The 12,304-nt window shown below is 37.4% G+C and overlaps 1 protein-coding gene across 2 annotated transcripts in view; it reads right to left on the bottom strand.

Annotated features, from left to right (window-relative positions):
• Positions 1–12,304, bottom strand: part of LOC112147554 (ephrin type-B receptor 1-B) — a 211,823-nt gene that overhangs the window by 38,992 nt on the left and 160,527 nt on the right. For both annotated transcript variants that reach the window (XM_024274054.2, XM_024274055.2), the window contains exons 7-9: positions 9,494–9,656; positions 4,490–4,598; positions 2,244–2,308 (exon numbers count right to left, since the gene is read on the bottom strand). In XM_024274054.2, coding sequence (XP_024129822.1) covers positions 2,244–2,308; positions 4,490–4,598; positions 9,494–9,656 — 337 coding nt within the window. The remainder of the gene's footprint in view (positions 1–2,243; positions 2,309–4,489; positions 4,599–9,493; positions 9,657–12,304) is intronic.

The raw sequence follows: 12,304 nt of genomic DNA, 5'->3' as shown, positions 1-12,304 counted from the left end.
TTCCTTTTTTTGCCCTGTAGTATTTGTCACATGTAGTTAAGGACATCAACGTCTTAAAATAAATTCATATTATTGAAAAAAGATAATAATAGTTTATGACAGCAGATATTTTTTTAAACACTTGTACTTTTGTGGAGACGTACTGTCTAATGTTATAAATATATACTTTGAAAAAAGTTTACAATTTTATATGCACCCACATCATGTGTTAAAGACCCACTCCAAATGAAAACCGTGTTTTTGGTGTATTTAACATGTTCTTGTGGCATTTTTGTCTTGATGAAGGAAATATATATAAGAACTTCAGAATAAAATTGCGTTTCTGAGTATTTTTTTTTTTCAAATCATTATGGATCAAGAGCAGATGAGCAGACTCAAAATAGCTCCGATATTGCTGGTCGTTTCTTTTGCTACGCTAATATTAGCTTGGGGGCTAGCGGGAGAGAGTGTAAACAACGGGTTGATGGGAAATTAGAGGAGGATAACTTCCCACCCACAACTCAGAGGCGAATTTCTAATGAGCTCCCATTGTAAATATGTCTTAAAAACAACAAAGACTTAAGTATTTTGGCTATAAATGGCATAATCATATTTAAAAGATCACTGGGAACGATTTTGCAACATGCTAACGTTATTGACTAATTTAAATGACTGAGGAATTTTATGCTATTTTGGAGTTTAGCTAATATTTTAGCAACAGGCTAACGTTTTTGACTAATTTAGTTTACTGAGGAATTTTTGGCTATTTTGGAGCTTAGCTACCAATGCCTCTCAAGCCACGAAAACAAGCGGATCCTCACAAGGTGATGTCACAAAGTGAGAACAGCCCCTTCCCAGAAGACTCTGCGCTGCCATCACCACCCCAGGCCAACACAAACACCCAATTTCTCCGCTGAGCTAGCGGTAATCAGCTGCTAACCTCACAGCTTAGCTAGCACTAATCAGCCACTAACTCTGCCACTCAGCTAGCAGTGCTCAGCCATTAAATTAGCCGCACAGCTAAAGGTACTTAGCTGTTAACTTCCCTGCTTAGCTAGCGGTGATCAGCTGCTATCTTCGCCACTCAGCTAGCAGTACTAGGCTGCTAGCTTCGCCGCTCATATGGTAGTGCTCAGCCTCTAGCTTCGCCCACAGCTAGCTCAGGAAATCACTACAACCAGTGGGGCTACTGAAGGCAGGTATCCATCTTTGTAAAAGTTTGGATGTTGTTTTCTTTTTTTTTCATGTGCGAAACGCAGACACGATGTCAAGGCCGGATCTAGGATGACATCATGAAATGGGCGGCACCCACAGGCAGCGGAAGGCGGTGCCTCAGATATTGAGGCATCTCACTTGTGGAAAAACGACAAAAATTTTGGATAAATAATGTGTTCTTTAGTGTGCCAAAGATAATATATGATCATATGTATGGATATATTTTACTCTGAAAGACTAAAAAAAAAGCATGGTATGGTAGAGGTCTGCAACCTGCGGCTCCAGAGCCACATGTGGCTCTTATCTCTCCATGGTGGCTCTCTGGGTGAAGAAAAATTATATAATAGTAAGTTTTTAAAATTTTTGCAATTTAGTTTACTAAGAAATTTTAGGCTATTTTGGAGTTTAGCTAGTAATTAACCAACAAGTTTTTTTTGTTTAATTTGGCCTCTACTGAGTTTTTAATGCTAATTTGGAGTTTAGCTAAAAATTTAGTGATAAGCTAAAGTTTTTAAGTAATTTGTTATCTACCGAGATTTTTTAGGCTAATTTAGAGTTTAGCTTCAATTGTAGCAACAGGCTAACATTTTTGAGTAATTTAGTTTACTGAGGGATTTTAGGCTATTTTGGAGTTTAGCTAGTAATTAAGCAACAAGCTAGCTTTTTGGCTAATTTGGCATCTACTATTTTTACTCATTTTTACCTACTAAAAGGTAAAAATGAAAAAAAAAACTCACATGTTGAGAGATGCTAGTTTCTTTTTATATTTTTGCTTTTGATCTTGCCAAAAAATAGAAATACTTCATATTTATTATTTTTTTAAAATGGTATTGAATTATCCAAATTTCTTAAAGGCTAAAGTAAATCTATGAGGCTCCTTCTAAGTTTTTATTAGTGGAAAACGAGTCCAAATGGCTCTTTTGCTGTTAAAGGTTGCCGTCCCCTGGTTATAGGTCCTTTAAGAATATTACAAGTAAACCAATTCACTAGTTGGCTGTATGAAATGGATCACAAGCTCTCTGGATTTGTGAGATTGAAGGTGGACTCACCTCTTCCTGTGCTGTAGTGCTGCAGCTTGTCACTGTATACCGCCTCCTTAGTGTAAGCTCTTTTCCTGGGAAAGCAACACATTTAGAGAGAAACCTTTGGGGTTGGCAGCATGAAAGGAAGACTAAATAAGGTTTTAATTCATGTTCATGAAATTCTTTGTGGCCTGAAAATGACACAGATTGAATTCACTCAATTTCGCCAAGTTTGTGGTGGCAAATGAAGTTTCTGAAAATGAGCTGATTTTTAATTAGACCTTGATGGGATCTGTCTCCTTTTCATCTGTCTCCTCTGCTTCAGCATCAAAAGAGCATGGCCCATTTGATGAACATTTGACTTGCTCAAGCCTGCACCCAGCACTAGAGAAAATTGGACTTTCATATGTTTAAAGCAGAGCATAGAAGGAAAAAAAATTGACAAACTGCTGCTAAATGAGATTGGTTTAACAGGGTACAGTAGAGCTGACACATTTCTTACAGTATTTCAGTGAAAACATAGCAGTGTAGCTCCCTCCCTTTCATCACGTCTTTTACCATTTTGTGGCACTTTAATCTTTACTCAGCACACTGCCAAGGATAGTACAGACGGGGATAGGAAGCTACATTTAATAAAACACATGCATGTTAAAATGCACAATCTATAACTGGATGAATATGAAGGATAACAGAAAAATAATCAAGAACAAGTTCTGAGGAGCTAAAAATGCTATCTTACGCAATCATTAAACATTTAAAAAATATTTAAAAGAAGTCAATTGTATGAATTCCTAATAAACCTGGTATATATGGATAAATTAAGCACTTTAATGGTAGTAACTTGTGTTTGTTTTTTAATATTTGGCCTCATATTTGGAAAATCTATGCTCTATGTGTCACTGTGCAAGTGTTAAAGTCCAGTTGGGGACTTTACATACAAATTTGACGTTCATTGATCACACTGTGAAAGTTCAGCCGGTTGAACATTTTCCTCGCTGAATTGCAGCGACGCAGCACTATGACCAATCAGGGACTCGGATTAGGAAGCGTTCGCTTCAAAGTACTCTGCTAACCATTGAAAACATGATCACAAAGGAGAAATGAATTGTGCTTGGTTGGATTAATGTGACGCCAAGATGGACAGAACTGTAAAACCAAAAAGTCTGGAGCAAGATTTGCAGGATTTGCTCCGCTGGGACTTTGTGCTCCAAGTCTCGGCTATTGTAGGTGGCGTGTGAGCTCTGGTAAACGGTAAAAAATAGAAATAAAAAATAAAAAAAAAAAAGATCAGAATAATCCCACTTTTGGATTATGGTTAATAACGATTAATCGCAAAGGCTTTTGAACAAAAACACGCCAGAAAGAAAAATTGTTCTTCCTTTTTATTGTCTGTCTTAGTGTAATTTGTTTCCATAAAAAAATGAATAAAAAGTAAGATGATCAGAACTCTAAAGACATTTATGTTTGCAGTATTATTACAAAAAAAACTGACATACAGTCAAAAGAAAAAAAAAAAATATTGTGTTTCTGCGCTTTAACTAACTTTAGCATGACATTCCACCCTGGTCTGGGTGAATACTCAATTCTGATTGGCTGCTGGGTGTAGATGCCCATCTTTAAAAGAAGTTCTGGCCACATAGCCCAAATGTTCACTATCACTGTGCGAACTTCTTCAAAACAAATGTTTGTGTCATCATCAGGACAAAACAAGCAATTAAAGGTGAACTTTCTCTCTGAACTGATGCTTTATTCATACCATCATGATGGCCAGTTAAAAATTTTCTTTCCTTTGACGCTGCAGACGAGGTCACAAATCAAATGGTCAGCTTTGAGTGAAAAGCGATCAAAACCAAAAAAAACAATAAGAATAAAGTAGAAAAAAATTGGTTGGATATTTCTTTCTTTCGTAAGTTACCATAGTATAAGTGGGAAAAAAACGACAAAGACGCTGTGCCACGCAAAGCAGAAGACGGAGGTTTAATTATTTGCGTTAATAATATTATTTTATTTTATTTTTTTTTAATTATTAACGTACATTAACGCGCCTAGTAAAAACACAAAAAAAACTAGAATCCATTACATGCGTGTCTGCCTCTGGTCCGGTGTGTACACCACCAGCTGGTCATAAAACCGCATTCTTGAAAGCCCCACAGCATTATACTTCTTTAGAGGAGAGTCAGTAAATTGTCATTTTTACTGGGTTGCTCTCAGCTTTGGAGTTTCAAACAATGTATCCCAGCAAGAGGCAGAGAAAAAGACAATGTGGTGGTTACCTGCTGCACACGATGGAGATGGCAATAAGGGAGACAATGAAGACCACTCCTGCCGCTGCTGAGCCCGCAATCAAAGGAAGCTGCTCCCTCAGCTCTGACTTAAAGTCATCTAGATCACACAAAAAGAAGAACACACAGACAGCTGCTGAGAAGGCACCAAGTAAGACTCGTCTTCATTTGTGGAAGGATGTAATGGTGGAGGGAGGGGGCTGTTTTGATGCTGGGAAACTCAAAGATCAAGAGTATTAGAATATCCTTTATTTCAAGGAAATCAAAACATAAATACCCCTTATAGTTTTTTTTTTTTTCAGCTAAAATCTACTATCATTTACGTTTTTCAGCCACACTGACTGCTTTCAGGAATAGCTGTGGTACCACTCAGTAAAAGATTGATTGTCCTCCTGTAGTCGTATAATTCTATGACTTTGGAACCAAACATTGTACTTAAAGCACTGTACACATTAGCATGCTGCAGGCAAATCGGCAGCTTGTAAATCCAATCCTCCGTGCAGAATGAGCCTATCGGATTAGAGTGATAAAGGGAGAACTAATGCATCTGCGAAGCAACGCGAAAGCCGCAATATATGAGGTAACTGAATGTGACAGGAATTGCTCACTCTTTTAACTTGTACATTTATCAAAAAATGATTCAAGGGAGGAGCGTGAATGCCGTTGCAGCTGCTTGACCTTCCGGCAGTCTTTCTGTTGTTTTTTTTGATGCATATTCGTTGTGAGGGGCCCAAATAAATCTTTTCCTTAGCCATATGGGGATGGTGACTTCCCTTGAGAATCTGTAATCAAACAACAGCTTCTTCAAGCTGAGAAAAAGAAATGTTTCGATGGTCATCGGTTTGGCACCTCCGACTGTTTCAGAGCTGCAGATTCGTGACATCACTGTGACCAGCTCCTTTCTCATACGTTCACATGGTTTGTTAATCTGTTTGCTGGGGATAAAATAACACAATGGAACTAAGAAAAGAATAAAGGGGTAATAAGTTTTATAAGTAGAAAGGAATGGTGGCGATGTGGTGTCTTCATTAGGTGATGAAGCTGCTCCAAATGAGGGGAAAAAATAGGTGTCAAAGGGGCAGGATGTTGGTGCACCGGTGTTATCGTCGGCTGTCTTCTAGTGTCTGCTGCAAATTGCCTTGACAAATGGCGTGCCGTGGCAACCGGCCAAAGGATAAACTGTAAGCAGAATAAGCGAGCGTGAAGTATGTGCGCGTATGTTCCTCTGTGCATGGGCTCATGCATATGTGTTAGAGGGAAAGATCATTTGTGGTCACGAGGGAGAACAAAGAGGCCACGGCGGTGCCACCACATCTGCTCCGCACAGGTAACTAGCCAAAATGATTGCCTTCATCATCATTATTATCGCTCCAATCCTGCCCTCCCTCAAGATCATCCCCATGTCATATACTGTGATCATCTTTATTAGCAACTAGAAAAGTTGCATTACTTGCAATAGTGCTAATGTGAGTGCTTTTTTTGTTGAAGGTAATCGCTGAAGATTGTTGAAGCTTTTTGCTGAAAATGGTAACACAATTTACTTTAATTGCTGAAAATGCAAAAACTATTTGCAAAATGTTAAATTTGATGAAAGACCGGAAATTAGGTTAAAGAACTATGAAAGAGCGCTGAAGTTGACATAAATTCCTGAAAATGTTTTCATAAAATTGCTTAATAAATCCTCAATGCATGCCAACTTTGCAAAAAAAATTAGTGTGTCCTTTAAATATAGCCAAAAAAAAAATAGCACATCGTTTAAATACTAGCTAAATTCCAAAATAGCCTAAAATTCTTCAGTAAACTAAATTAGTCAAAAACGTTAGTATGTTGCTAAACATTAGCTAAACTCTTAATTGGCCTGGAAAACCCCAGTGGGTAACAGATGAGATAAAGACGTCAGCATGTTGCTAAAATATTAGCTTAACTCCAAATTAGCCAAAAAGTCCTCAGTAAACTAAATTAGTAAAAAAACGTTAGCATGTTGCTAAAGTATTAGCTAAACTCCAAAATAGTCAAAAATTCCTCAGTTAACAAAATCAGTCAAAAATGTTAGCATGTTGGTCAAAAACGTTAACATGTTGCTAAAATATTAGCTAAACTCCAAAATAGTATAAAATTCCTCAGTCAACTAAATTAGTCAAAAACGTTAACATGTTGGTCAAAAACGTTAGCCTGTTGCTAAAATATTAGCTTAACTGCAAAATAGCCAAAAAGTACGACGGAGTATTAGGGCCACCCAAAAAAAAAAAAAAAAAAGTAATATTACGACTTTTAATCTCGTAAATTTACGAGTTTTTTCTCGTAAATTTACGACTTTTTTCTCGTAAATCTACGACTTTTTTCTCGTAAATATATTGAAGTCGAGGGGAGCCTACACTCCAGCGAATTTATGCCGTGCGCTGAAGCAGACCGACCAAAATGTGAAAAACATCTTGGATTTCATCAGGTAAACTAAATGTTTAAAATATTTCAAGTGTTTGGAAGTTTCTTTATTTGATTTACAGTTTATTAATGTTTTATTCGTTGATGGTGGCTTGCAGGATTTCTGCAGATTACGTTGACGAAGCCGTCGATATCCGCGCAGCTGTTCACTTCCAGTCATTTCTTCCTCCGCGTCAGACCAGATCTCCTCCAACTCTGTGATGCTTCCGTCTGAAGAGGACTAGTTTTCTGAATTTTCAATGTTCTTGTGCTAATGTAACAGACAACTGTCATTTCTCAATGTTGTTTTGTGTTGAGAAGGGATGTTTCATTTGGAGATGGGGAGGTCCGGAGCTCTGTTTACATTCTCCTTTGGTTGTCATGTGACGTAAGGTGGCGAAAAGGGCTTCTGGGAAATTAAAGGCAAAATAAAGTGACGGACCTGATAAACATGCATTATTCTGAGCTCTTTATTTACATATGAAACTCCACACTACCGACACCGAACCAGGAAATAATTTGGTTTTGAATCACCATAAGGTTCAGAATTTCTTTGTTTTTAACACCGATCTGGAAATAAATCTTCACAAGATACTCCACGTCAGCTCTGATAAACAGACTCATTTGGGTTTGTTTCTCATTAATTTACGACTTTAAATCTCGTAGATTTACGAGTAATACTACGACTTTTTTTCTCGTAAATTTACGATTTTTTTTTCTCGTAAATTTACTACTTTTAATCTCGTAAATTTACGACTTTTAATCTCGTAAATTTACGAGTTTTTTTCTCGTAAATTTACGAGATTAAAAGTCGCAAATATAAGCCTATGACTTTTAAAGTCATAAATATACGACTTTAATCTCGTAATGTAGCAGTTACGACTTTTTTCTCGTATATTTACGAGATTAAAAGTCGTAAATTTACGAGAAAAAAAGTCGTAATATTACTTTTTTTTTTTTTGGTGGCCCTAATACTCCGTCGTAAAAAAGTCCTCAGTAAACTAAATTAGTAAAAAAACGTTAGCATGTTGCTAAAATATTAGCTAAACTCCAAAATAGCCAAAAATTCCTCAGTTAACAAAATCAGTCAAAAATGTTAGCATGTTGGTCAAAAACGTTAACATGTTGCTAAAATATTAGCTTAACTCCAAAATAGTATAAAATTCCTCAGTCAACTAAATTAGTCAAAAACGTTAACATGTTGGTCAAAAACGTTAACATGGTGGTCAAAAACGTTAGCCTGTTGCTAAAATATTAGCTAAACTCCAAATTAGCCAAAAAGTCCTCAGTAAACTAAATTAGTAAAAAAAACGTTAGCATGTTGCTAAAATATTAGCTAAACTCCAAAATAGTATAAAATTCCTCAGTTAACAAAATCAGTCAAAAATGTTAGCATGTTGGTCAAAAACGTTAACATGTTGCTAAAATATTAGCTTAACTGCAAAATAGCCAAAAATTCCTCAGTAAACTATATTAGTCAAAAACGTTAGCCTGTTGCTAAGAGAGAAGCTAAACTCTAACTTAGCCTGAAAAAACACAGTAGAAAACATGTTAGCCAAAAATGTTAGCATGTTGCTAAAATATTATTTTCTTTTGAAAATGACTACAAAAGATGAAAACATATGAATATATTTAAAGGCGTGCTGCGAATCGACTTAATCTGACAATTTTCGTATTTATTTCATCCTCATTCATATTGAGCAAAATATTTCAAAAACTCTTAAGTTTATGAATTCCAAAAATAGAAGTAGTAGTAATGTCCTGAACGACCTGAGTGGCTCGCTGTAAGTATGATTGAGTTTTTACATGCCAAAAAATGTACAGAAAGGAGCAGGAGAATCAGTCTAGTGTGAATGCGTACTAAGCATTCACACAGTAATGCAATGTGGAGACGCCACTCCTCTCACCATAAAGACATCCTAACGCAGCCATTCAGAAAGTGAGTGTTAGACACTCCCATTAGGATGTTAAATGCATTCACACTGCATCATGCAGTGTTAGTAGTTGCAGGCTTTTTTTTTCTTCATTTTCCACTAAATCTTTGAAAAAGTGACGCGACACTTGTCCCAACACCTTGCTCCCACACTTCCTTGCACACGCACTTATGAAAATAGCTGCACATCCTTGCCAGTTTTCCAGGTGTTCCGGGCTCTTCCCTTGCCAACAATCCCATGCCATCCATGAAAAAAAAAAAAAAAAAAAAAAATAATCTCATCAACTACTAATCACAGCTATGTATCTGGGACAGCTCTCTAGCAACAGAAGGGCTGGGTGAAAAACCAATTAGCTTACAAAAGACACTCGGGGTTCCACATATTCAAGGCACCCACACACACTCAAACCTGACCGTGGAGGAAATTAATTTTGCTGTTGAAATAGAAGTGCAATCAAACATTGCGTTTCTCCTCTGTTTCACCCACCAACGATATTACGACAACAAATCCAATGAGTAAAATTGAGCTGAAGGAAAAGAGAGGAGCGTCTGAATGTGTGAGTAAAAAAAAAAAAAAAAAGACAGAGAAGGACAGAGAGAAACAGGCAGGGAGCTGTTGGTCCTGGCTCTGCAATCCTTACCATCTGTGAGGGTTTGGAAGCACATCTTGCTGCTGTATCTGCCAAAGCCAGCCACAGTCCGCGCTCGCACCTGTACCACATAGACGGTACCCGGCCGCAGGCCCTCCACACGTGCAGTGTTAGTTTGGCTGCGAAGGATGGTGGAGTTAATCTCAGCATGATCCTGAAAGAAAAAGTTGTAAACGCATTAGGAAGTGAAAATGTCTGCAGAAAAGACTTGAAGAATCTCAAATGTATCAAATTTTTTGATAAAGTTTGAATGAAGCCAGAAAAACACACCTAAATCTATAATCCAGATTTTTTTTTTTAAATAGGCATAGTGGTTTTTATAAACTAGACATAATAGAAAATATTTAATTAATGCACCACAAAAGATATATATCTGTGTGCATATATTTGGAAAACGATTTAATAATCCACTAAAATATTCATGTTTATGAATCTTCAATAGCTTCATGCATACAGCATTACACAGTCTAAATAATGGTATGTCTAATGTCTAATAGAGTCTGTAAGGTGGTGTGTTTTTGTGTGGATTTGATGAAGGTACAGGATCTGCCACAGTAACAACAGGTCATCACTTTCCAGTGACGTGGAGTGAATGTGGCAGCGAGAAAATAGAGCTGCACCCACATAACACCCGCAGCTGCAGCACATGGTTAGATCCTGACAAACACGACCGCATTTACACTAATGCAGTGGAAACATGTTCGGGATTTTTTTTGTAAAACTAGCACATCTTCAAGTAGATTAAGCAAAACAAAGTTGAAAAAAGTGTGAATAGAACATGTGTGGCCCGGGTTGACGATAGCAGGAAGCGATAAGAAACAGCGGCCCACACCGAAATCATTATCCAATCTGATTGGCGTAATTGAATCATTCCGGTTGCTCCGTCATTGAGCAAACGAGGTAAATGCAGCTATGAAATCTTCCCCCACACAGACTCTCACACGCATAACGACGCGTGCAATCACATTAACTCTTATTGGACACTCAGGACTTGATGAAGACAAATGTTTGAGTTGAGCATGTGGGAGCATCTAGTAGAGTTTTGTTTGTATCTTATGTGGTATTTTGAAAGAAAACACATGTATTAAGTAGGGGTGTAACGGATCACAAAACTCACGGTTCGGATCGAGTAAGGGTTTTAGGGTCACAGTTTGGATCATTTTTTGGATCAATAAAAAAGCCAATTTATTAAGAAAAAAACATATTTAAACTTTGAACACAAACAAAATGTTAAAGTGTGTAGTTTCTGGTTACATTTATGTGTCTTGAGAACAAATCTACAAAAACTGACTGCTTAAAAATAGTGCTGAAAATACCACATCAATCTGGAGTTCCCCTTAAAATACAAATGTTCTCGTCCCACCCGCCTACTGTCCAAATTAAATCATAAATAAAACAGTTAAAAGTAACTTTTGGTATGAATTGTTTTAACTGTTTAAATATGTAAAATAATAAATTATCTGTACTGTCGCGCCCACTTTACCTGGTGATTTTTGATCTCTTTGGCTTGCCATACATTCAAGCCACGCCCCCTCAGAGGAGATTTTGGAAACAGAGGCCTCAGATCAACATAAAAAATGGCTTTTTAAGACATTTAGATTGTGGGATTTTGGTGAAAACCTTTATGATCATAATTAAAACACTACTGGTAATGTTTTTGATTGTCATAGGGGAACTTTAATCATGTCTTTTTGTTTGTTTCCGTTATTCTAAACCATACCTCAGAGTTCACAGTAACTTTATCAGTATGCTGGAAAGCGGTGCTCGAAGAAGCCCCCCTGGAGACACTAGTCCGAGCTACGGATGGGTGCACATAAAGCTCTTGAGGTCAAGATTTGCCTATTCCTACATTTTCCTTCTAAAAAAACCACCATCCCATCTGTTGCATTTGAATGGAAGACAGGTGAGCAGACAGATGGCAAACCGCCAGCGGCTCCGCTTCCCTTTGGGGAGCAATAGCTAGAAGTGGCCCCTTCACGACGCCTGTCAAAAGGGTATTATCTGACACACACACACTCACACACACATCTGCTACTTAAAAATGAGCTGGCAATAAGCATTTCAGCAAATTTGGAGATAGCCAATGAACGTCCATGCCAGGAGGGACTTCCAGCTAGGAGAGGTCCTCTCCTGCTGCAAGTCAAATGGGGATTAGGACGACCACACCCCAACTCGCTAAATCTAAACAGAGCTGCAGGTGGAAAGGCAGATGGTAGAACAGCCAATCACAAGTAATGCCAGGGGTGACAGACAGGAAGCGCTGTGGGGAAGTTAGAAGCCTGGACATACAGTAAAATTACAGACTGGTTTTCATTTACATGATGGGTATTCTAGTTGGATTTACTTCAGAAGGGTTGTGCTAATCCTGCAGTTTCTAAGTGCGGTCCCTTTTCTTTAGTGTGTTTGTTTTTTTGTGTGTGTATGTCATGTGGAAGTGGGCCTAAACAACTCTGCTAGTTGCCTCTTTTGTACTGTTGCATTTTGTCCCTTTATTAACGATATTACTTTGATTTAGCAAAGTAGAGTTTGCACAGCGGTTGTAGAAAAAAGGAAGTAGTGGGCCAAAAGGTGCAAGAACAACCCCCGTGTACTATACAAGAACTGTACGTTTGTTTGTTTTTTAGTGCCAGGAATCGATTAAAAAAATTTTAATAATTATTGGCAAACTAAAAAAAAATTAATCAAATTTTTTTCTTAGTTATAGTATTTGCCAAACACGTATTTTCTGTGAATAATAACAATATGAAATCACACACAAAACTGTACTTTCAGAACTTTTATTTTTGAATGTTTATTTTCATT

The sequence above is a fragment of the Oryzias melastigma genome, linkage group LG17 (assembly GCF_002922805.2).
Source record: "Oryzias melastigma strain HK-1 linkage group LG17, ASM292280v2, whole genome shotgun sequence".
NCBI lineage: Eukaryota > Metazoa > Chordata > Actinopteri > Beloniformes > Adrianichthyidae > Oryzias > Oryzias melastigma.
The sequence above is the reverse complement of the archived record's forward strand: the minus strand, read 5'-3'. Positions and strand labels throughout refer to the sequence as shown.